This window comes from Pristiophorus japonicus, chromosome 5 (genome assembly GCF_044704955.1).
Source record: "Pristiophorus japonicus isolate sPriJap1 chromosome 5, sPriJap1.hap1, whole genome shotgun sequence".
Classification (NCBI taxonomy): Eukaryota; Metazoa; Chordata; class Chondrichthyes; family Pristiophoridae; genus Pristiophorus; species Pristiophorus japonicus.
Genome location: NC_091981.1, coordinates 238,943,036 through 238,970,121, shown reverse-complemented (window position 1 = coordinate 238,970,121; position 27,086 = coordinate 238,943,036). Strand labels below are relative to the sequence as shown.

The following is a 27,086-nucleotide window of genomic DNA, read 5'->3' as shown; positions in this document are numbered from 1 at the left end:
TCATGACCCTTCGGCTCACCCTAGCCCGGAACCAGTGCGCTATGGTCATCAGTATATTCGCCCAATTCTGGAAGCTACGGACAAGGCCAAAGAGGAATTCTACTCCAGCCTTGAACAATCCCTGTCCTGAGTCCCAACAGGCGACAAGCTGATCCTCCTTGGCGAATTTAATGTCAGAGTTGGAAAGGACAGAGATCTCTGGAGAGGGGTGATTGGCAAGGAAGGGGTAGGGAAAACCAACTCCAATGGTAACCTACTCCTGACGAAATGCTCAGAACATGGTCTTGTCATAACCAACACCTTGTTTCGTCAAGTAAAAGGCCTCCTGGCAACATCCTCGCTCCAGGCACTGGCACCTGCTAGACTACGTCATCATCCGAGCGAGGGACCGCAAGGACGTCCGCATCACTCGTGCCATGACAGGAGCTGACGACTGTTGGACTGACCACCATCTAATCTGCTCTGTTATCTCCATCAACGTAGCCTCAAAACGGCGGGGGCAACAGAAATGCTGCCTCAAAAAGAACACTGAAGCACTCAAAAACCCTGCAAAGAATGCCCTATTCAGCCAACGCCTCACAGACAACTTGATAACCTCCAATGAACCGGAGCCGCAGAGTGTCCATAGTGCCTGGTCTGCCCCCAAGTACATCATAATTAGCACCTGCGAAGAGACTCTTGGTTACTCTACCAGAAAACATCAAGACTGGTTCGATGAGAACAACCCGGAGATCCAGGAGCGAGTAAACTGCAAACGCAAGGCGTTTCTGAATTGGAAACAACTCCATAACTCGAGATAAAAAAAGGAGACCTATGGGCAACTGAAGGCCAAGGTCCAATAGAAAACTCGTGATCTAAAGAATAAATGATGGGTGGATAAAGCGCAGGAGATCTAGCATCTAGCCAACAATCAAGATGTGCATGGATTGTTTAGCGCCGTCAAGTCCACCTACGGCCCAAGTACTCAGGGGCTCATCAAGAACAGAGAGGCAGTCAGTGCCCACTGGAAGGAGCACTTCGAGGATCTCCTCAACCAAGACTCTGTCTTTGATGTGAGTGTCCTTGACTCTACCCCGCAGCATGCTACCTGCCATCACCTCGGCACAATCCCAGCCCGGCATGAGGTTGAAAAGGCCATCCGACAACTGGCAAACAACAAGGCCTCAGGAGCAGATGGAATCCCCACCGAAGTACTAAAGCATGGTGGAGAAGTACTCTTGGCGTGAATCCCTGACCGCATGCCAGGGGATCTTAGACGCCGTAATCGTCACCATCTTCAAGAAAGGGGACAAGTCTGACTGCGGTAATTACAGAGGATTTTCCCTGCTGTCTGCCGCAGGGGACATTATCGCAAGAATCCTCCTCAATCATCTCCTCCCAGTGGCTGAAGAGCTCCTTCCAGAGTCACAATGTGGATTCCGCCATTAAGGTGCACAATGGACATGATCTTCACCGCACGACAAATCCAAGAAAAATGTAGGGAACAGCATCAACCTCTGTACATGGCTTTCTTTGACCTCACAAAGACCTTTGACTCTGTCAACCACGAGGGATTATGGAGTGTCCTTCTCAAATTCGCCTGTCCTAAAAATATTTGTCACCATCCTCCGCCTGCTTCACAATGACATGCAAGCCGTGATTCTTACTAACGGACCCACCACAGACCCAATACAAGTGTGGACCGGGATCAAGCAAGGCTGTGTTATCGCACCAACGCTCTTCTCAATCTTCCTCGCTGCAATGCTTCATCTCACCCTTAGCAAGCTCCCCGCTGGAGCGGAGTTAATCTGCAGGACAAGCGGGAAATATTCAACCACCAGTCCTCCAGTCCAGATCCAAGGTTGCTCCAACCTCTGTCATTGAATTACAATATATGGATGATCCTTGTATTTGTGCACACTCGGAGTCTGAACTCCAAACCATCATTGACATCTTCACTGAAGCATACAAGAGTCTGGGCCTCACATTAAACATCAGTAAGACAAAGGTCCTCGACCAACCTGCACGCGTCACACAGTACTGCTCCTTGGTTATCAAGATCCATAATGAGACCTTGGACAATGTGGACCACTTCCCATACCTTGGGAGCCTCCTATCAGCAAGGACGAAGTCCAACACCACCTTCAGTGTGCCAATGCAGCCTTCAGCTGCCTGAGAAAGTGTTCAAAGACCAGGATCTCAGACCCACCACCAAGCTCATAGTCTCCAGAGCAGTAGTGATACCCACCCTCCTATATGCTTCAGAGACATGGACTATGTACAGTAGGCACCTCAAAGTACTGGAGAAGTACCACCAACGCTGCCTCCGCAAAAACCTGCAAATTCATTGGCAGGATAGGCACAATAACGTCAGCGTTTTCTCTCAGGCCAACATCCCCAGCATCAAGGCATTGACCACGCTCGACCAGCTCCGATGGGCGGGCCACATTGTTCGCATACCCGATGCTAATTTCCTGAAACAAGCACTCTACTCCGAGCAACATCATGGCAGATGAGCCCCAAAGGGGGCAGAGAAAACACTTCAAGGACACCCTCAATGCCTCCTTGACTCTTGGGAATCCCTGGCCCAAGGCCGCTCAATGTGGAGGAGGAGCATCCGAGAAGGCACTGAATACTTCGAGGGTCTTCGCTGGGAGCACGTTGAAGCTAAGTATAAACAGTGGAAGGAGCGTACGACAAATCAAGCACCCCATCCACCCGTCCCCCCAACCACTGTCTGCCCCACCTGTAACAGAGACTGTAGATCCCACATTGGTCTCATCAGTCACCTTAGAACTCATTTTAGTGTGGAAGCAAGTCATCCTCGACTCCGGGGGACTGCCTAAGAAGAAGACAAGGTATTGATTAAGGGTAAATTCAACAATCTTGCTCTTGTAGCATTGAGCTGCACTCAAAGTGTGCACCCCTATTTTTAGCTCGTGCTCCCTTCAAATGTGGCTCAACACTGGAAGTGATAGATTTACATCCGCAATTGCTAATTATTTGTCTTACTAGTCGCATTACCAACAACTCCAAAAGCAGAGAAATTAATCCCAGATGTTTTTGGTTTTTCATATTTTTGGAACTTTACTGTCTGTTTAATTTGTTTTGCTTCTTGTAGAAATTTGTTTCCTCTCTTGCATCAGTTATGTAACATATTTTGCACGCATGGATTGGATAATGGCTCTCTTAATACATGTACAAGCATTCATATGATCCAACCACATGTTTGGTTGCTTTTTTGTACCTATACTGCCCATATTTATATCAATACTTCATAATAAACTTTGTATGACCCACTTTACACAATTTCTGTGACAAATGACACTGAGCAGGAAAGCAAAAGATGACTTTACAACTGGAGTCTACTTTATAAGTATTGTACCTGAAGTGGCAAATGGGTATTAGCTGCAAAGTCATTGAAATACTGTTACATTTTCAAATGTAACTTTAAAATCACTTTCAAGTAGCTTCTAAGAACAAGATTATTTTAATATTGTATCTTTCAAAAAATGCAGATAGTTCATTGAACAGCGCTGTTTTTTAAAAATATTTGTTTACATTTTTTTCAAATAATGTAACTTTTTTGAATGTATTAAATCTGATGGCTTTAAATGGTATGATGCATTATTTTATCTATGTGCAATTTTGAACAATACACTGCATCTTCAATTCAAGACTGGCTTAGTGACATGAACACAGAGCCCTTTTATAGAACAGTAAAATATGGGTCTGTGCTCATGATTCCCAATATGGTCGATTTCTGGGTTGGGATTTTTTCTTTGGCAGGATCCTGGCCAGAATCTTCAATACGTTGGAGTTCCATCCACCCCAATGGCCCAGATTCACTTACATTTGTGGGATTCCTGCCTGTGTCAGGGAGCCTTCCTTATGGAGGGATGAAAATGGCACTGGCGAGCCATAGGCACCTGATTGCAGGGCAGTGAAGAGGACCTTTTTAAATTTTATTTAAAAAATTGATATTTTACAGGACTGGAGAGTTGAATTGATCATTCCGTGATTGATACCCAAGAGGGTTATGCTATTTGGTTTTAATGCATTCTGGAGTCAGATTGGGATCTGATTCTGAAGTTATACTGTCACTCTTTTGTCAACGCACACTCAAAACTGCATGGCATCAACCCAAAAGTGACAGTATAAATGCACTCTTAGATCTACAGTGGGCAGAGATCAACAGGTAAATTCACTAACCTCACAGTCCCAAAGGAAGCCACACTTGAAGCATGGGTCAGAGAATCAGGACTACAGTTGTAGCCCTATTTTTGACCCACACCACCTTCTAGCTCAGTTCCCTGTTGGGAGTGCATGATCAGTAACTTTAACTTTCAGTTCAGAGATAATAAGCTCAGAGTATACAGCAGTACTTATGTGGTTATAGAGAGAATAAGAGAGTAAATCTGTTATAGCTGAACATATTATAAAAAAATAACCATACTCTCATGTTTTAGTTCCCCAGTGTATCCATAGCTAATGCTGTATACTTTACGGACCGCTACTTAGGCTGCTCCATGGCAATGGACGCATTGATCCACAAGAATTGCATTGGAATCCTAGAAGGGTACAGGACCCTGATTTAAATATATCAACAAGGCTCCCACTGTTTTGGGAACTCTGGATGTCTATTTTGAGGCTTCGGGCAGGCCTCTTACGAGATCTCACCAGGATGCAAATCTCACTGATTTTCATGTCGCTGCCAACCAATTATCGGCAGGAATTGGGGCGGCCAGCAGATGAAAATCATCCTCCTTCTATTTGCTATTCCTAGCAAAATTGTAAAAGTGTCCCAAAGAAACAGATTTATGATTTCACCAGAAATAACAGTCAGAGGAAATCTTCCCACTATGTTTATGATGTTGCTGACACAAAGCAGCCAGAGAAAATTTTCTTCCCAGGTTGAAACAAAATCCTGTAAAACAGAAAGACAGCTGTTTACCCTAAGTGGCTTTCCTGTTAGCACAAAGTGTCAAATGAGAAACAGTTCATACCTATTTTTCATGATTAACACTTTGTTTTGACAAGAATACAACATGCAGATGTCATAGCGCCTCAGGAAATCAAACATAAGTACACACGTTTAGTTCTGTATGCTTAAAAATGGAAAATAAGTATATACAAAAATGTAAAAGTGCAACGCAGCCGCAATTATTAAATTAAATCATTATGAGGAAATACTCATTTATGTGTTTGTGTCTGCGAAGGAAGTGATTTGAGTGACTTGACCTTACGTTGGTGCACGAGGATGGATTTTATGAGCCCTTGCATATGGCGAGGTATCTGGCTCACTGTGAATCCAGTTCAGAAAATCGCAGGCAACCTGATCCCTACTCAGTGACCCAGGTACCTGGTCATGGGCAAATACACCAGAAATTCTGCGCTTGAAGTGGGTTATTGCCCTTCTTTCTCAGTATACCCAGGGGAAAGAGATCATACTGCAGCACCCCACACAATCACCCCCAGTAGAGCAGTACTTCAAGCCTATAAAGCCATCGAAACGACGTGATATTCCTTTGCTTCTGTAAGACACTCTCTCAAGTTGAATTGTATTGAGATAAGATACGAGCTACTTTTTTTTTTAAAGAGTAACTAATAAACCATATAAAAGTAACTAACCTGTCTGAAAGGCAGTATTTATTTGAGTAATGTTTCCAAGCACACACATACCAGGAGAGCTCGGCCAGCTTGTCCGCACAATGTCCTTGATCACTTTTAAGCACATCCTTGGACTGTACGGGAAGGAAAATTATATATTACATGCACTATTCACCTCCCTTCTCAGCATTTATTGCGAGGCTCTACTCCCATCTTGAATATAACTGGAGACATGTGGAATATATGTGAAGAGTGACGTCATCAAGACCCAAGTCGGTGATTGGAGCGTGGACAGGTACAGCAGGAGCAGTGAGAGGAGTGAAGGAGCGGCGAAAGAGTGTGGAGGGACGTGATCGGGGCCCAGGAGAGGTGCAAGTTCGGTGCCAAGGGCCCTGGGGCAGCACAAACCAGCCCACACTGCGATATGTGTGCGCACTAGGTCCATGCAGCAGAGCTGGTCTCCAGTTGTCTTGGTTAATCCTTGCCACTGGACCAAGACCTAGCTCTGTCAAGCCCGTATGGTGGCTGGTGTGCAATGGCCACCCCACGTTAAAAAAAATCCACACACAGGCATCTTCCACCCTTCAGGATGCAGTTCGGGTCCTTCACTGAAACACCTCTGAACTCATCCTTTTTTTGGCGTGGAAGCAAGTCATCCTCGTTTCGAGAGACCGCCTATGATGATGATTTGTGATAACAGAGAGGGTGTCATTTTCAGCAGGCCCGCATCATCAGGCTGTTTCACAGACTTGCACATTTGTGTAGCACAAGCAGAATTTACTGCCTAAAAACTTATGAGAGGCTTTTACACCTCTCGGCCCCACCCCTGCTAGAGAGACTCTCTAATTGCAAGATAGGGATCAACATATTCTTTCCCCCAGTCTGAGCCAATGGAACAATTCCACCGTCCTGATCCCTGGAGCTGGCTGCACATGTGTAACCAGTTTACTAGCAGCTCCTCCCTTCCTGTGCACAGCATACCACATCTTTCAAAGCAATCCAACGCACCAACATTTATAAAATGTGCTGTTAAACTGTCAATAAGAATATTCTAAACAAAGTGAGGTAACATTAATAAAGCTGAGGAGGGGGAATTAACACAACTTTACACTAAAACCAGAGACCTCAGGAGCAAGAATGTCATTGGCTGACTTGACACATTGATCACTCATGCTGGTTTGGTCGATTACCACCAGTGCTCTGGAATAACTAAATCACTGCCTCACATCGGTATCAAATTACAAAGTCTATAGTACATGGGAGCAGAACTAAATTGCTTGCTTCTATAAATGCTAACTTCAAGTTAGTGCCACGACAAACAGCAACACATTGCAAGCGAACTGTCACGTATGTAGACCATGTATACTAACTGTATAATCACATAAGGTGTGCCACCAGAGCCACTGCGGTGGGAGACCTGAGGGTCACCTGTATAGGTGTGCAGGGCCAGTATAAAAGGCTGCCCACCATGCTTGTGCCTCGCTCTGGAGTTACAATAAATGGGACTAAGGTCACAACAGCTCAAGTAAATACTAGTCCTCGTGGAGTCATTCATAAGAGTATTAAAGACATAACTGGTGACGAACTTTCACGCAAAAATGACTAACGTTGGTGCATTAGAAAAGTTCTCAGAGGGTGAAGATCGGGAAGCCTTTACGGAGCAGCTTGACCATTATTTCGTAGCAAACGACCTGGTAGGCGATGATCCGGCCACGCTGGTAGATAAGCGCAGAGCTATGCTGTTGACCAGTTGAAGCCCACAGTCTATGGCCATGACAAGAACTTGCTTGCACCAGAGAAAACAACAAACAAGTCATACGAGGAGCTGAAAGTACTAATTCGGGACCAACTCAAACCAAAGGAGAGCATCCTCATGGCCAGGCATCGATTTTATACACACCGCCGCCCCAAGGGCCAGGAAATCGTGAAGTACGCTGCCGACCTCAGGAGGCTGGCAGGACCATGTGAATTTGGCGCATCCCTCGCTGATGCGTTGTGGGACATCTTCGTAATTGGCATCAGTCATGAGGCCCTTCTTCACAGGCTACTGTCTGCCGAAACCACCGTCACTCTGCAGAAGGCCATCAGCATCAAGCTGCAGCTCCAATCAGATGATGACTCATTCTCAGGATTCAAACCCAGCAAGTACTGTCAATAGAATGGCAGAACTGTTGAACGTGAATCTGCCCAGGGCAGAGCGTACAGGCCCCCAAGTCCTTTAACTCAGAGTCCGCCGAGGGGTGCAAACATATGTCGAGTAGCACCATGCTGGCGTTGCGGTGGTAATCACAGGGCTCATCAGTGTCGGTTCAGAGACTACGTGTGCAAAGGCTGCAGCACAAAGGGGCCACCTCCAGCGAATGTGCAAAAGAGCTGTGACTCACCACGTGGAAGAGGAGTCAGCAGATGGCTGTGAATCCAGCGTAGATTATGAGGAGATGGCTAGAGAGGCAGCTCAGTCCCAGGATGAAGTGTATGGAGTATATACCTGCACCACAGATTGTCCTCCAGTGATAATGGAAGTCGAGATAAATGGCGTTCCAGTCTTCATGGAAGTGGACACGGGGGCGAGTCAGTCAGTAATGAGCCAGGAAGCCTTTGAGAGGCTATGGAACGATCAAGCTGAACGACCCAAGTTGGTCCCGGTTCAGGCAAAGCTGTGCACCTACACCAAGGAACTGATATCAGTTGTTGGTAGTGCAGATGTAAGTGTATCCCATGATGGTGCGGTGCACAATTTACCATTGTGGATTGTTTCAGGTGATGGACCAACGCTACTTGGAAGAAGATGGATGGGGAAGATTCATTGGAACTGGGAAGACTTAATCCCTCCAGCGATCGACGTCCCCCGTGCTTAGAGGCAGAGCAAAGCCCCACCTTCGGTTGGACCAGGCACCGGAGAGCAGATCCGAGTAGCCCTCGAGGCACAAACCGCTCATCACAACTTCGTGGCGATGAACCGGCCGAGACGACCCGAACGCACCTTCCCGGTTTCAGTGGCAGGACTCCTGGGGAGGAAAATTGGATCGGAGGGCGCCTTCCCAGCTTCAGTGGCAGAATCCCTGGGAAAGAAGATCGCGGCAGTCGACATCATGGACGGGAAAAAATGGCGTCCAAACAACGAGGTGCAGCGTTAATAGAGCAATGACACATGTTCCACGCAAGGAAGGTGATTGGGGTAAAAGTAGTAAGGCCATTTTAAAGAAGGCCAGCAACCCATCATTTTTGAATGAACTGCTTGAAATTGGTAATCAAATTGGTAAAAGTCCAGCTGTAATGAGCGAAATGTTGTTGAGCGATGTCGGGTGCAAATTGCAATCAGCCAATGTAGCGGGCGAACACCTTACAGTCGTGTGAAGGTCCAGCAGGCTACCTAATGCTGTAGCCTGCGTCCCCGGGACCAGAACGATGTATCATAAAGTGTCCCCTCAGCTGACGGAAGTAGATGAGCCGCAGAGTAAACGTTCCCCGGAGAGCAGAGGCACCGGTAGCGATACCCTGCCTCAGATCAGTTTAACATTGCAGGCACCCGATGACATGAACTGCCACGGGTCAGAAACAGTAAACTGCGCCTATGCTCACAGTCGGCTACTGTCGCCACCACCCGGGTGGAAAAGGCACAGCCCACAAACCCACTCGCCACCACGGCAATGCCCAAGAGCGAAGGGTCACCCGCAATGGCTCCTCCAAACAGGACCTGGACCAGGCAGTATCCCAAACTAGAGAGTGCTCACAACGGTGCCCTCAAGGAAAGCGAGTCAGCAGTCCCCTGCGAACTGCTAGACAAGACGAGGCAGCCCCACCGTCACTTAGACGAAACGCTCACTCGCTCAGACCGCTTCCCAAGGAGCAGCAGCGACACTGTGCAAATGAAAAGGACAGGGAGGTCACAGACACATTAGCTGTCTTTGGGCCTGCCTGACACTAGGGGTAACGGCAAGAGCCCTGAGCTCCGGCAACTCGAGCAAAATGAGCACACCTCGCCCACAGATCCACTAGCATGGGGCACTGTGCCGCCACCAGACAACCCGGATCTCATCCGGCCGTGCTGGAACTAGACTGTCCCTGTGTACTTGTACTAATATACCTGTACTGATCATGTAAATGTACCACACAAAATGAAATGCAAATGTAATCCAACCAACAAATGTACCAAGATATTAATGTAAAAACCATGTGATGAACTTGAATACAACTTGCATGTAATGGGCCATTAGCATGATCTCTGTGTGAGGGGGAGAATGGAGTGGTCATGGACTCACAACCAGAAACCACGAGGACCTCCACTGGCAATAAATCTCACTACCAACCCACCCAAGCTAGAAGTGACCCTCCAATGGTCAACCAGGAAGAGCAAAGCCCAGGTCACCGTCAATGTATGAGTCAATTTGCATTAAAGACTTGGGGGGGCAAGTGATGTCATGTATGTAGACCATGTATACTAACTGTATAGTCACATAAGGTGTCCCACCAGAGGATACTGCAGTGGTAGACCTGAGGGTCACCTGTATAGGTGCGCAGGGCCCAGTATAAAAGGCTGCCCACCATGCTTATGCCTCACTCTGGGGTTACAATAAATGGGACTAAGGTCACAACAGCTCAAGTACAATACTAGACCTCGTGGAGTCATTCATAAGAGTATTAAAAACATAACACGAACTAAGTGGTGTAAGAAAACATGACTGACACCAACATGAGTGGGTGAAGTGCTCACAGTGAAACAATGTCACCATTACCTATACAGGACTTCCCCAGTGAAGCTGCTGACGGCCCCAAAAATGTAAAACAACTATCCATGTTGCGCATTTGCACACAGCAGAGATTTTCCTGGGTCTGGGCTCAGCTGCTAGGATTGCCTTGACTGATGTAGCACGTGATGATGCCTTCTCAGAAAGGATACTCCTCTTCTGAGGTGTATTCTTCTGTGGGCTGTGACTGTTGAGAAGGACCTAGAAGAAACAGAAAAAGGACAAGACGTATGGCACTAAGAGGCTACAAATTATCAGATGACATACATCAATATGTAGTGAAGCTGCCTGATTGTGCATTTTTTTGAAGTTCATAAAGGGTGAAAGAAACACTCAAGAGGCCTTGTTCAGAGAAGCCTCCAGACTCAAAATGTCCTAGTCTGGAGCAGCCACTGATTTCCAGCGGTCAATGTTCCATCTCCATGAGGTTGGCTGTCATTCCCTGGTCTTCCTCCTTGCCCTTGTGTGGGCGCTGTTTTGTCCTGCAGAGAGAAAGAGCGAGGTAGTGAATGTCTCCTCCGAGGAAAAGTGTGCATGTGTGGGTTTCTGCTTGTTTTGCAGATGCTGAGAGTGCAAAGAAGCAAGTGGAATCAGGTTGGGGAGGTGCTGAGTGGAAAGTGCGCGTGTGGCGTGTAAAGTGAGGAAAGAGCCATGAGAGAAGTTGGTGATTATAAGTGAGAAGACAATGCTGCTCGTGGCTGTGTGAAAGGTGCAAGATAGAGATGTGTGCATGTTTGTAATGAGAATGAGAAGTGTTATAGTGTGGCCTTGTACTGGATGTTGAAGGATGTGATGGAGGGGAATGAATTGTTGAGAGTGTTGGGGAGAGGGAAAAGGACTGCATTGTTGAAAGAGAGGGATAAATGAAGAGCTATACTCACCCTTGCTATGAGCTAATTGAAGTTCTTCCTTGTTCAAGCCAACATCCCAGCATTGAAGCACTGACCACACTCGACCAGCTCCATTGGGCGGGCCACATTGTTTGCATGTCTGACACAAGACTCCGAAAGCAAGCGCTCTACTTGGAACTCCTACACGGCATGCGAGCCCCAGGTGGGTAGAGGAAACGTTTCAAGGTCAAAGCCTCCTTGATAAAATGCAACATCCCCACCGACACCTGGGAGTCCCTGGCCAAAGATTGCCCTAAGTGGAGGAAGAGCATCCGGGGAGGGCACTGAGCATCTCGAGTCTCATCGTCGAGAGCATGCAGAAAACAAGCGCAGGCAGCGGAAGGTGTGCGGCAAACTAGACTCCCCACACACCCTTTCCTTCAACAACTGCCTGTCCCACCTGTGACAGAGACTGTAATTCCCGTATTGGACTGTTCAGTCACCTAAGAACTCACTTTTAGAGTGGAAGCAAGTCTTCCTCGATTTTGAGGGACTGCCTATGATGATGATGCTTCCTGCACTGCATCCAAGTCCTGGAGCTGACTATCTCAGCAATCCCTCGCCATGCCCGGTGCACTTGGTGTTTAGGGATCCTCCTCTCACTGACTGGGAAGAGAACTTCCTTTCTTGCTCTGACCTCTTCCAGCAGGAGCTCCAAGCAGGCCTCAGAGAACCTGGGGGCCTGCCTGCGATTCACACTGATCCAGTTTCTTGATGCAGCACTCCGACAGCGAAACCTTGCAAAATTGCTTAAAAGAAACGAATTGGTTTAAACAGGCTTCTAGCTGAACCACCGAAAATTGCACTGACAAAGTGGACAGGCTTCCCATTGTGTTAGTGAATTGGGTGGGAAACCTGCCTATAAGATTCTAATGAGGTTTGGGTGTTAAAATCTGCCCATTTTCTGCGGGAGCGAGTTAGGTTCAAGCCTGACCGAAGTTAAAATCAGGGCCCAAATCAACATTTACGCATAGGTTAGATAAATGGTGATATGAAAGGGGAATAAAGAGATATGTGAACAGGGCAGGCACATGGGATTAGAACTACTGCTTATGTGGAGGATAAATACCAACGTGGATTGATTAAGGTTGTTTCTGTTTTGTAATTTGTACGTAGATCTATGTATACAGTGTAAAAGTAATGCCCAAGTGTGATGGAAATAACGCGGCAAACTAATTACGGCACAGGAAATAAGTGTGACAAATATGAAGAATGTGCAAGACACAAGGCTATATTAAATCTAACTTTCTGTTTTCATGCACATTTACTGCCAACATACATAGTTGACGCAGGCTGCTGACATATTTGAGTTTACACTCCTGCAGTTTTTGCTTGCCACCTGCACCCACATCTGCGTCACTGCGGATTATCTCAGAATAACATTAAGTGGACTTCTTGAAAATGTATTTAACTGATTAATATTAAGAGGTAGAACATAAAGAAAACATTTAAACTGCTGCAAGTGGTAAGTCTGAATTTCTGAGCATGTCTTGTATTTTGAACAAATCACTGTACAATAAAATTTAAAAATATCTCTGGCTGAATGACAAGCCATTATCTATTCTGTATTCATGGCAATGTTGAAAGAGCTGTAATACTGCTACTTCATCTTCAGCTCAGACCACTTTGATAGATCTTCTACATAATAACCAAAGGTTTTGTTTAAAGAAAAATGATAACAATGTGGAAAATATCCAAAGGATTTTTTATTCAAGCGTGTGAATCTATTATTTCTACACCACTAAAAAAAGGAATTATTGATTGCACAGGAGAGAATTTGAATCATTCTAAACTGAAACAAGCTGCATGTTTACAAATCAAGGGTTTTTTTCTCCTGTTAGCAATAAAACATGTTATATTGCAGTGCCTTGTGTAAATAAGTCATCCAGTTGAGGTGGTTCACTAATGACTTTTAGGGAAGGAAATCTGCCGTCCTTAACCGATCTGGCCGATACATGACTCCAGGCTCACAGCAACGTGGTTGACTCTTAACTGCCCGCTGAAATGGCCTAGCAAGCCCCACTCAATTGTACCAAACTGCTATGAAAAAGATCTTCACCACACGGACTGCAGCGGTTCAAGAAGAGGGCTCACCTACCACATTCACAAGGGCAATAAATGCTGGCCTTGCCAGCGATGCCCACATCCCAAGAATGAATAAAAGAATAGCTACAAATTTTAATCATCATTGAATGAAAGTATTAGAAAATATTATTTTGTTAGTTGACCATTGATCTACCTCTTTGACCAAGCCTTTGGTCATCTGTCCTGATATCTCCTTCTGTGGCTTGGTGTCAAAAAATGTTTTACCGATAATGCACCTGTGACACACCTCGGGATGTTTTGCTACATTAAAGGTGCTGTATAAATGCAAGTTGTTGTTGTTCCTTAGCAAACGGGTTGCTATAGAGTGATCATGAGATACTTCATGTGCATATGTATGCATTCAAACTATTTGTTAAAAATCAGTCATACAAAAGCTTAATGCGAAAGATGGGACTTCTGTCCACATATCATAGGCCCTACATCTCGAACATAATTATCAGTTACAGCAGCTAAATTAATTTTAATTTGACAGACATTTTCTCATCCAACTTCTGTGAATGTGTTTTCAAATCAATAACTTTGTGGCAGTTAACAGGGGATTAAAGCTGTAATTACATAATTCATGCTTCTCAATCATTTGATGAGGTTTAGTACTGCACATATAAGGCTTTCCAGGAGGGACTGAGGGTCAGCACAGTGACCCCAGCACCAGAGACAGACAGAGTGGCAGCTTGAACCCCGCAACTGCTGGAGATGTGAAGTTGGGGCCAGATGTCTCCCTGCTGGGGGGACAGGGAAAGTCCGTGTGGAGGCGGGCTGCTCACCGTGTGTCCCCTCTGTCAGGCCACTCACCCCAATCACCCCCGGCCTGCCGCAGTATGGTGTGGGCCAGCAATCTCCGAGCAAGCGACAGAGCGTCGGAGTAAGGGAGGGTCCGGCCCGGATTTCCCCACCGCGGCCCGGGCCCCCGCAGCAAGGGATCGGGCTTGGGGCAGGAGGCCCCGGCCGGGGACATGCGGAACAGCGTCCGGCACTCGGGCAGTGGAGGGGAGACTCGGGACTGCTGCTGCTGCCTGGGGCCCAGAAGGCAAGTTGGAAAAAATGCACTCACTCTCCGAGCCCTCCTGCTACTCCCTCGAAGCGAGGCCGGCAACAGGCGCCGGGGGTTCTCATTGGCGTCTTCACAGCCCGACTCCTGAACCTCAGTGAGGGCCTGGCCCCCAGACACAGTCTGACACACTGCCCCCAGACACAGTCTGACCCACTGACAGACACAGTCTGACACACTGCCCCCAGACACAGTCTGACCCACTGACAGACACAGTCTGACACACTGCCCCCAGACACAGTCTGACACGCTGCTGACAGACACAGTCTGACCCACTGACAGACACATTATGACACACTGCCCACAGACACAGAATGACACACTGCCCACAGAGACAGTCTGACATACTGCCCCCAGACACGCTCTGACGCATTGCTCCCAGGCACAGTCTGATACACTGCCCCAAGACACAATCTGACACAATGCCCACAGACACAGTCTGACACACTGCCCCCAGACACAGTCTGACACGCTGACAGATAGCGGCTGACACACTTCACCAAGGCACAGTCTGAAACACTGTCCACAGACAGTCTGACACATTGTCCCGAGACACAGTCTGACACACTGCCCACAGGCACAGTCTGCCCCAAGACACAGTCTGACACACTGCCCCAGACACAGTCTGACACACTGCCCCCAGACACAGTCTGACACACTGCCCACAGACACAGTATGACACACAGCCCACAGACACAGTCTGACACACTGCCTCGAGAAAAAGTCTTGAAGCACTGTCCCGAAACACAGTCTGACACACTGCACCCAGAAACAGTCTGACCAATGCCCACAGACACAGTCTGACACACTGCCCCGAGACACAGTCTGACACACCGCTGTGAAACACAGTCTGACACACTGCCCACGAGACACAGTCCAAATGTCTGCCCACAGACACAGTCTGACACACTGCCCCCAGACACAGTCTGACACATTGCCCCCAGGCACAGTCTGACACGCTGCTTTGAGACACAGTCTGACACACTGCCCCAGACACAGTCTGACGCGCTGCGTCGAGACACAGTCTGACAGTCTGCCCACAGACACAGTCTGACATACTGCCCCCAGACACAGTCTGACACACTGCCCACAGACACAGTATGACACACTGCGCCAAGACAAAGTCTGACACACTGCATCCAGACAAATTCGGACACACTGCCCCGAGACACAGTCTGACACGCTGCCCCGAGACACAGTCTGAAACACTGCCCACAGACACAGTCTGACACACTGCCCCAGACACAGTCTGACACACTGCCCAGAGACACAGTCTAACACACTACCTGCAGACACAGTCTGACACACTGACAAAGGCACAGTCTAAAACACTGCCCCCAGACACAGTCTGACACACTGCCCCCAGACACAGTCTGACACACTGACAGACACAGTCTGACACACTGCCCCCAGACACAGTCTGACCCACTGACAGACACAGTCTGACACACTGCCCCCAGACACAGTCTGACACATTGCCGACAGACACAATCTGACCCACTGACAGACACAGTCTGACACACTGCACCCAGACACAGTCTGACACGCTGCCCCCAGACACAGTCTGACACACTGCCCCCAGACACAGTCTGACACACTGCTGACAGACACAGTCTGACCCACTGACAGACACATTATGACACACTGCCCACAGACACAGAATGACACACTGCCCACAGAGACAGTCTGACATACTGCCCCCAGACACGGTCTGACGCATTGCTCCCAGGCACAGTCTGATACACTGCCCCAAGACACAATCTGACACAATGCCCACAGCGACAGTCTGACACACTGCCCACAGAGACAGTCTGTCACACTGCCCCCAGAAACAGTCTGACACACTGCCCCGAGACACAATCTGACACACTGCCCCGAGACACAGTCTGACACACTGCCCCCAGACACAGTCTGACACGCTGCCCCGAGACACAGTCTGAAACACTGCCCACAGACACAGTCTGACACACTGCCCCAGACACAGTCTGACACACTGCCCCCAGACACAGTCTGACACACTGCCCCCAGACACAGTCTGACACACTGACAGACACAGTCTGACACACCGACAGACACAGTCTGACACACTATCCCCAGACACAGTCTGACCCACTGACAGACACAGTCTGACACACTGCCCCCAGATACAGTCTGACACATTGCCGACAGACACAATCTGACCCACTGACAGACACAGTCTGACACACTGCACCCTGACACAGTCTGACACGCTGCCCCCAGACACAGTCTGACACACTGCCCCCAGACACAGTCTGACACACTGCTGACAGACACAGTCTGACCCACTGACAGACACATTATGACACACTGCCCACAGACACAGAATGACACACTGCCCACAGAGACAGTCTGACATACTGCCCCCAGACACGGTCTGACGCATTGCTCCCAGGCACAGTCTGATACACTGCCCCAAGACACAATCTGACACAATGCCCACAGACACAGTCTGACACACTGCCCCCAGACACAGTATGACACACAGCCCACAGACACAGTCTGGCACACTGCCTCAAGAAAAAGTCTTGAAGCACTGTCCCGAAACACAGTCTGACACACTGCACCCAGAAACAGTCTGACCAATGCCCACAGACACAGTCTGACACACTGCCCCCAGAAACAGTCTGACACACTGCCCCGAGACACAATCTGACACACTGCCCCGAGACACAATCTGACACACTGCCCACAGACACAGTCTGACACACTGCCCACAGTCACAGAATGACACACTGCCCACAGACACAGTCTTGACACTATGCCCACAGACACAGTCTGACACACGGCCCCCAGACACAGTCTGATACACTGCCCCCAGACACAGTCTGACACACTGCCCACAGTCACAGAATGACACACTGCCCCAAGACTCAGTCTGACACACTGCCCCGAGACTCAGTCTGACACACTGCCCCCAGAGACAGTCTGATACACTGCCCCCAGACACAGTCTGACACACTGCCCCCAGACACAGTCTGACAAACTGCCCCTTGACACAGTCTGGCACACTGCCCCGAGATACAGTAGGACACACTGCCCCAGACACAGTCTGACGCGCTGCTTCGGGACACAGTCTGACAGTCTGCCCACAGACACAGTCTGACATACTGCCCCCAGACACAGTCTGACACACTGCCCACAGACACAGTATGACACACTGCGCCAAGACAAAGTCTGACACTGCATCGAGACAAAGTCGGACACACTGCCCCGAGACACTGTCTGACACACTGCCCAGAGACACAGTCCGACACACTGCTCCCAGACACAGTCTAACACACTGCCTACAGACAGAGTCTGACACACTGACAAACAGTCTGACACACTGCCCCCAGACACAGTCTGACACACTGCCCCCAGACACAGTCTGACAAACTGCCCCCAGACACAGTCTGACACACTGCCCCGAGACACAGTAGGACACACTGCCCCAGACACAGTCTGACAAACTGCCCCCAGACACAGTCTGACACTCTGACCTGAGACTCAATCGGACACACTGCCTACAGACAATGTCTTACACTGCCCCGAGACACAGGCTGACAACTGCCCCCAGACACAGTCAGACAGACTGCCCCCAGACACAGTCTGGACACTTTGCCAAAGACACAGTCTGACACATTGCCCACAGTCACAAAATGACACACTGCCCACAGCGACAGTCTGACACACTGCCCACAGAGACGGTCTGACACACTGCTCCGAAACACTGTCTGACACACTGTCATACACAGTCTGTCACACTGCCCACAGGCACAGTCTGACACACTGCCCCGAGACACGGTCTGACACACTGCCCACAGACACAGTCTGACACACTGTCCCCAGAAACAGTCTGACACACTGCCCCGAGACACAATCTGACACACTGCCCACAGACACAGTCTGACACACTGCCCACAGACACAGTCTGACACGCTGCCCACAGGCACAGTCTGACACACTGCCCCCAGACACAGTCTGACACACTGCCCCGAGACACAATCTGACACACTGCCCCGAGACACAATCTGACACACTGCCCACAGACACAGTCTGACACGCTGCCCACAGGCACAGTCTGACACACTGCCCCCAGACACAGTCTGACACACTGCCCCCAGACACAGTCTGACACACTGCCCCCAGACACAGTCTGATACACTGCCCCCAGACACAGTCTGACACACTGCCCCCAGACACAGTCTGACAAACTGCCCCCAGACACAGTCTGACACACTGCCCCGAGACACAGTAGGACACACTGCCCCAGACACAGTCTGACAAACTGCCCACAGACACAGTCTGACACTCTGACCTGAGACTCAATCGGACACACTGCCTACAGACAATGTCTTACACTGCCCCGAGACACAGGCTGACAACTGCCCCCAGACACAGTCAGACAGACTGCCCCCAGACACAGTCTGGACACTTTGCCAAAGACACAGTCTGACACATTGCCCACAGTCACAAAATGACACACTGCCCACAGCGACAGTCTGACACACTGCCCACAGAGACAGTCTGACACACTGCTCCGAAACACAGTCTGACACACTGTCATACACAATCGGTCACACTGCCGACAGGCACAGTCTGACACACTGCCCCGAGACACGGTCTGACACACTGCCCACAGACACAGTCTGACACACTGCCCCCAGAAACAGTCTGACACACTGCCCCGAGACACAATCTGACACACTGCCCCGAGACACAATCTGACACACTGCCCAAAGACACAGTCTGACACACTGCCCACAGACACAGTCTGACACGCTGCCCACAGGCACAGTCTGACACACTGCCCCCAGACACAGTCTGACACACTGCCCCCAGACACAGTCTGACACACTGCCCCCAGACACAGTCTGATACACTGCCCCCAGACACAGTCTGACACACTGCCCCCAGACACAGTCTGACACACTGCCCCCAGACACAGTCTGACACACTGCCCAGAGACACAGTCCGACACACTGCTCCCAGACACAGTCTAACACACTGCCTACAGACACAGTCTGACACACTGACAAACACAGTCTGACACACTGCCGCCAGACACAGTCTGACACACTGCCCCCAGACACAGTCTGACACACTGACCCGAGACACAGCCTGACATACTGCCCCGAGAATCAATCGGACACACTGCCTACAAACAAAGTCTTACACTGCCCCGAAACACAGTCTGACAACTGCCCCCAGACACTGTCAGACAGACTGCCCACAAACACAGTCTGATACACTGCCCACAGTCACAGAATGACATACTGCCCACAGACACAGTCTTGACACTATGCCCACAGACACAGTCTGACACACGGCCCCTAGACACAGTCTGATACACTGCCCCCAGACACAGTCTGACACACTGCCCACAGTCACAGAATGACACACTGCCCCGAGACTCAGTCTGACACACTGCCCCCAGAGACAGTCTGATACACTGCCCCCAGACACAGTCTGACACACTGCCCCGAGACACAGTAGGACACACTGCCCCAGACACAGTCTGACGCGCTGCTTCGAGACACAGTCTGACAGTCTGCCCACAGACACAGTCTGACATACTGCCCCCAGACACAGTCTGACACACTGCCCACAGACACAGTATGACACACGGCGCCAAGACAAAGTCTGACACTGCATCGAGACAAAGTCGGACACACTGCCCCTAGACACAGTCTGACACACTGCCCCCAGACACAGTCTGACACACTGCCCAGAGACACAGTCCGACACATTGCTCCCAGACACAGTCTAACACACTGCCTACAGACACAGTCTGACACACTGACAAACACAGTCTGACACACTGCCGCCAGACACAGTCTGACACACTGCCCCCAGACATAGTCTGACACACTGACCCGAGACACAGCCTGACATACTGCCCCGAGAATCAATCGGACACACTGCCTACAAACAAAGTCTTACACTGCCCCGAAACACAGTCTGACAACTGCCCCCAGACACTGTCAGACAGACTGCCCACAGACACAGTCTGACACACTGCCCACAGTCACAGAATGACATACTGCCCACAGACACAGTCTGACACACGGCCCCCAGACACAGTCTGATACACTGCCCCCAGACACAGTCTGACACACTGCCCACAGTCACAGAATGACACACTGCCCCGAGACTCAGTCTGACACACTGCCCCGAGACTCAGTCTGACACACTGCCCCCAGAGACAGTCTGATACACTGCCCCCAGACACAGTCTGACACACTGCCCCGAGACACAGTAGGACACACTGCCCCAGACACAGTCTGACGCGCTGCTTCGAGACACAGTCTGACAGTCTGCCCACAGACACAGTCTGACATACTGCCCCCAGACACAGTCTGAAACACTGCCCACAGACACAGTATGACACACGGCGCCAAGACAAAGTCTGACACTGCATCGAGACAAAGTCGGACACACTGCCCCCAGACACAGTCTGACACACTGCCCCCAGACACAGTCTGACACACTGCCCAGAGACACAGTCCGACACATTGCTCCCAGACACAGTCTAACACACTGCCTACAGACACAGTCTGACACACTGACAAACACAGTCTGACACACTGCCGCCAGACACAGTCTGACCCCAGACACAGTCTGACACACTGCCCCGAGACACAGCCTGACATACTGCCCCGAGAATCAATCGGACACACTGCCTACAAACAAAGTCTTACACTGCCCCGAAACACAGTCTGACAACTGCCCCCAGACACTGTCAGACAGACTGCCCACAGACACAGTCTGACACACTGCCCACAGTCACAGAATGACACACTGCCCACAGACACAGTCTTGACACTATGCCCACAGACACAGTCTGATACACTGCCCCCAGACACAGTCTGACACACTGCCCACAGTCACAGAATGACACACTGCCCCGAGACTCAGTCTGACACACTGCCCCGAGATTCAGTCTGACACACTGCCCCCAGAGATAGTCTGATACACTGCCCCAGACACAGTCTGACACACTGCCCCCAGACACAGTCTGACAAACTGCCCCCAGACACAGTCTGACACACTGCCCCGAGACACAGTAGGACACACTGCCCCAGACACAGCCTGACACGCTGCCCACAGGCACAGTCTGACACACTGCCCCCAGACACAGTCTGACACACTGCCCCCAGACACAGTCTGATACACTGCCCCCAGACACAGTCTGACACACTGCCCCCAGACACAGTCTGACACACTGCCCCGAGAAACAGTCTGACACACTGCCCCCAGACACAGTCTGACACACTGCCCCCAGACACAGTCTGACACACTGCCCCGAGACAGAGTCTGACACACTGCCCCCAGACACAGTCTGACACACTGCCCCCGGACACAGTCTGACACACTGCCCCGAGACACAGTCTGATACACTGCCCCCAGACACAGTCTGACACACTGCCACCAGACACAGTCTGACACACTGCCTCCAGTCACAGTCTGACACACTGCCCCGAGACACAGTTGACACAATGCCCCCAGACACAGTCTGACACACTGCCCCGAGACACAGTCTGACATACTGCCCCCAGACACAGTCTGACACACTGCCCACAGAAACAGTATGACACACTGCCCCCAGACACAGTCTGAGACGCAGCTTTGAGACTGAGTCTGACACACTGCCCCCAGACACAGTCTGACGCATGCTTCGAGACACAGTCTGACAGTCTGCCCACAGACACAGTCTGACATACTGCCCCCAGACACAGTCTGACACACTGCCCACAGACACAGTATGACACACTGCGCCAAGACAAAGTCTGACACTGCATCGAGACAAAGTCGGACACACTGCCCCGAGACACAGTCTGACACACTGCCCAGAGACACAGTCCGACACACTGCTCCCAGACACAGTCTAACACACTGCCTACAGACAGAGTCTGACACACTGACAAACAGTCTGACACACTGCCCCCAGACACATTCTGACACACTGCCCCCAGACACAGTCTGACACAGTGCCCCGAGATACAGTCTGACACACTGCCCCGAGAATCAATCGGACACACTGCCTACAAACAAAGTCTTACACTGCCCCGAGACACAGTCTGACAACTGCCCCCAGACACTGTCAGACAGACTGCCCACAGACACAGTCTGACACACTGCCAAAAGTCACACAATGACACACTGCCCACAGACACAGTCTTGACACTATGCCCACAGACACAGTCTGACACACTGCCCACAGTCACAGAATGACACACTGCCCACTGAGACAGTCTGACACATGGCCCCGAGACACAGTCTGACACACTGCCTACAGGCACAGTCTGACACACTGCCCAGAGACATGGTCTGACACACTGCCCCCAGACACGGTCTGACGCATTGCTCCCAGGTACAGTCTGACACATTGCCCCGAGACACAATCTAACACACTGCCCACAGACACAGTCTGACACGATGCCCACAGACACAGTCTGACACACTGCCCACAGACACAGTCTGACACACGGCCCCAAGACACAGCCTGACACACTGCCCAGAGACACAGTATGACACACTGCTCCCAGACACAGTCTGATACACTGCCCACAGACACAGTCTGACACACTGCCCACAGACACAGTCCGACACACTGCCTACAGACACAGTCTGACACACTGCCCCCAGACACAGTCTGACAAACTGACAAACACAGTCTGACACACTGCCCCCAGACATACTCTGACACACTGCCTCCAGACACAGTCTGACACACTGCCCCCAGACACAGTCTGACACACAGCCCCCAGACACAGTCTGACACACTGCATCGAGAAACAGTCTGACATACTGCCCCGAGACTCAATCGGACACACTGCCTACAGACAAAGTCTTACACTGCCCCGAGACACAGTCTGACAACTGCCCCCTGATATAGTCAGACAGACTACCCACAGACACAGTATGACACTTTACCCACAGACATAGTCTGACACACTGCCCCCAGACACAGTCTGACAGCTGCCCCCAGACACTGTCAGACAGACTGCCCACAGACATAATATGACACTTTTCCCACAGACATAGTCTGACACACTGCCCACAGTCACAGAATGACACACTGCCCACAGACACAGTCTGACACACGGCCCCAAAACACAGTCTGACACACTACCCCGAGACACAGTCTGACACACTGCCCCGAGACACAGTCTGACACACTGCCCCGAGATACAATCTAACACACTGCCCACAGACACAGTCTGACACGATGCCCACAGACACAGTCTGACACACTGCCCACAGACACAGTCTTACAGGCTGCTCACATACACAATCTGACATGCTGCCCACTGACACAGTCTGACACACTGCCCCGAGATAGAGTCTGACACACTGCCCACAGACACAGTCTAACACACTGACAGACAGTCTGACACACTGCCCCCAGACACAGTCTGACACACTGACATACACAGTCTGACACACTGCCCCCAGACACAGTCTGACATGCTGCTTTGAGACACAGTCTGACACACTGCCCACAGACACAGTCTGACATACTGTCCCCAGACACAGTCTGACACACTGCCCCGAGACACAGTCTGACACACTGTTCTCAGACACAGTCTGACATACTGCCCCCAGACACAGTCTGACACACTGCCCCGAGACACAGACTGACACACTGCCCCGAGACTCAATCGGACACACTGCCTACAGACAAAGTCTGACACACTGCCCTGAGACACAGTCTGACAGACTGCCCACAGACACAATATGACACTTTGCCCACAGACATAGTCTGACACACTGCCCACAGACACAGTCTGACACACGGCCCCGAAACACAGTCTGACACACTGCCCACAGACACAGTCTGACACACTGCCCCGAGACACAGTCTGACACACTGCCCCGAGACACAATCTAACACACTGCCCACAGGCACAGTCTGACACGATGCCCACAGACACAGTCTGACACACTGCCCACAGACGCAGTCTTACAGGCTGCTCACAGACACAATCTGACATGCTGCCCACTGACACAGTCTGACACACTGCCCCGAGATAGAGTCTGACACAGTGCCCCCAGACACAGTCTGACACACTGACAGATACAGTCTGACACACTGCCCCCAGACACAGTCTGACACACTGACATACACAGTCTGACACACTGCCCCCAGACACAGTCTGACACACTGCCTCGAGACATAGACTGACACACTGCCCCCAGAAACAAGGCTGGCACACTGCCCCGAGACCCAGTCTGACACACTGCCCACAGAAACAGTCTGACCCACTGCCCCCAGAAACAATCTGACACACTGCCCGAGACACATTCTGACACACTGCCCACAGACACAGTCTGACACACTGCCGGACACACAGTCTGACACACTACCCCTTGACACAATCTGACAGACAGAGTCTGACACACTTCCCCGAGACACAGTCTGACACACTGCCCCGAGAATCAATCGGACACACTGCCTACAAACAAAGTCTTACACTGCCCCGAGACACAGTCTGACAACTGCCCCAGACACTGTCAGACAGGCTGCCCACAGACACAGTCTGACACACTGCCCACAGTCACAGAATGACACACTGCCCACAGACACAGTCTGACACACTGCCCACATTCACAGAATGACACACTGCCCACTGAGACAGTCTGACACACGGCCCCGAGACATAGTCTGACACACTGCCTACAATCACAGTCTGAAACACTGCCTCGAGACATGGTCTGACACACTGCCCCCAGACACGGTCTGACGCATTGCTCCCAGGCACAGTCTGACACATTGCCCCGAGACACAGTCTGACACACTGCCCACAGACACAGTCTGACTCAATGCCCACAGATTAGAAACATAGAAACATAGAAACATAGAAAATAGGTGCAGGAGTAGGCCATTCAGCCCTTCTAGCCTGCACCGCCATTCAATGAGTTCATGGCTGAACATGAAACTTCAGTACCCCCTTCCTGCTTTCTCGCCATAACCCTTGATCCCCCGAGTAGTAAGGACTTCATCGAACTCCCTTTTGAATATATTTAGTGAATTGGCCTCAACTACTTTCTGTGGTAGAGAATTCCACAGGTTCACCACTCTCTGGGTGAAGAAGTTTCTCCTCATCTCGGTCCTAAATGGCTTACCCCTTATCCTCAGACTGTGACCCCTGGTTCTGGACTTCCCCAACATTGGGAACATTCTTTCTGCATCTAACCTGTCTAAACCCGTCAGAATTTTAAACGTTTCTATGAGATCCCCTCTCATTCTTCTGAACTCCAGTGAATACAAGCCCAGTTGATCCAATCTTTCTTGATAGGTCAGTCCCGCCATCCCGGGAATCAGTCTGGTGAACCTTCGCTGCACTCCCTCAATAGCAAGAATGTCCTTCCTCAAGTTAGGAGACCAAAACTGTACACAATACTCCAGGTGTGGCCTCACCAAGGCCCTGTACAACTGTAGCAACACCTCCCTGCCCCTGTATTCAAATCCCCTCGCTATGAAGGCCAACATGCCATTTGCTTTCTTAACCGCCTGCTGTACCTGCATGCCAACCTTCAATGACTGATGTACCGTGACACCCAGGTCTCGTTGCACCTTCCCTTTTCCTAATCTGTCACCATTCAGATAATAGTCTGTCTCTCTGTTTTTACCACCAAAGTGGATAACCTCACATTTATCCACATTATACTTCATCTGCCATGCATTTGCCCACTCACCTAACCTATCCAAGTCACTCTGCAGCCTAATAGCATCCTCCTCGCAGCTCACACTGCCACCCAACTTAGTATCATCTGCAAATTTGGAGATACTGCATTTAATCCCCTCGTCTAAATCATTAATGTACAATGTAAACAGCTGGGGCCCCAGCACAGAACCTTGCGGCACTCCACTAGTCACTGCCTGCCATTCTGAAAAGTACCCGTTTACTCCTACTCTTTGCTTCCTGTCTGACAACCAGTTCTCAATCCACATCAGCACACTACCCCCAATCCCATGTGCTTTAACTTTGCACATTAATCTCTTGTGTGGGACCTTGTCGAAAGCCTTCTGAAAGTCCAAATATACCACATCAACTGGTTCTCCTTTGTCCACTTTACTGGAAACATCCTCAAAAAATTCCAGAAGATTTGTCAAGCATGATTTCCCTTTCACAAATCCATGCTGACTTGGACCTATCATGTCACCATTTTCCAGATGCACTGCTATGACATCCTTAATAATTGATTCCATCATTTTACCCACTACTGAGGTCAGGCTGACCGGTCTATAATTCCCTGTTTTCTCTCTCCCTCCTTTTTTAAAAAGTGGGGTTACATTGGCTACCCTCCACTCCATAGGAACTGATCCAGAGTCAATGGAATGTTGGAAAATGACTGTCAATGCATCCGCTATTTCCAAGGCCACCTCCTTAAGTACTCTAGGATGCAATCCATCAGGCCCTGGGGATTTATCGGCCTTCAATCCCATCAATTTCCCCAAAACAATTTCCCGACTAATAAAGATTTCCCTCAGTTCCCCCTCCTTACTAGACCCTCTGACCCCTTTTATATCCGGAAGGTTGTTTGTATCCTCCTTAGTGAATACCGAACCAAAGTACTTGTTCAATTGGTCCGCCATTTCTTTGTTCCCCGTTATGACTTCCCCTGATTCTGACTGCAGTGGACCTACGTTTGTCTTCACCAACCTTTTTCTCTTTACATACCTATAGAAACTTTTGC

At 50.0% G+C, this 27,086-nt stretch overlaps 2 protein-coding genes across 4 annotated transcripts in view; one reads left to right on the top strand and one right to left on the bottom strand.

The window, feature by feature from the left end:
- LOC139264640 (threonine synthase-like 1) overlaps positions 1–14,545 on the bottom strand; it is a 49,413-nt gene extending 34,868 nt beyond the window's left edge. For all 3 annotated transcript variants that reach the window (XR_011593388.1, XM_070881442.1, XM_070881443.1), the window contains exon 1: positions 14,385–14,545. The gene's annotated coding sequence lies outside the window, so the exon portion shown is untranslated. The remainder of the gene's footprint in view (positions 1–14,384) is intronic.
- enkur (enkurin, TRPC channel interacting protein) overlaps positions 14,041–27,086 on the top strand; it is an 89,942-nt gene continuing 76,896 nt past the window's right edge. The window contains exon 1 of the mRNA XM_070881445.1: positions 14,041–14,360. Coding sequence (XP_070737546.1) covers positions 14,287–14,360 — 74 coding nt within the window. The 5' untranslated portion in view covers positions 14,041–14,286. The remainder of the gene's footprint in view (positions 14,361–27,086) is intronic.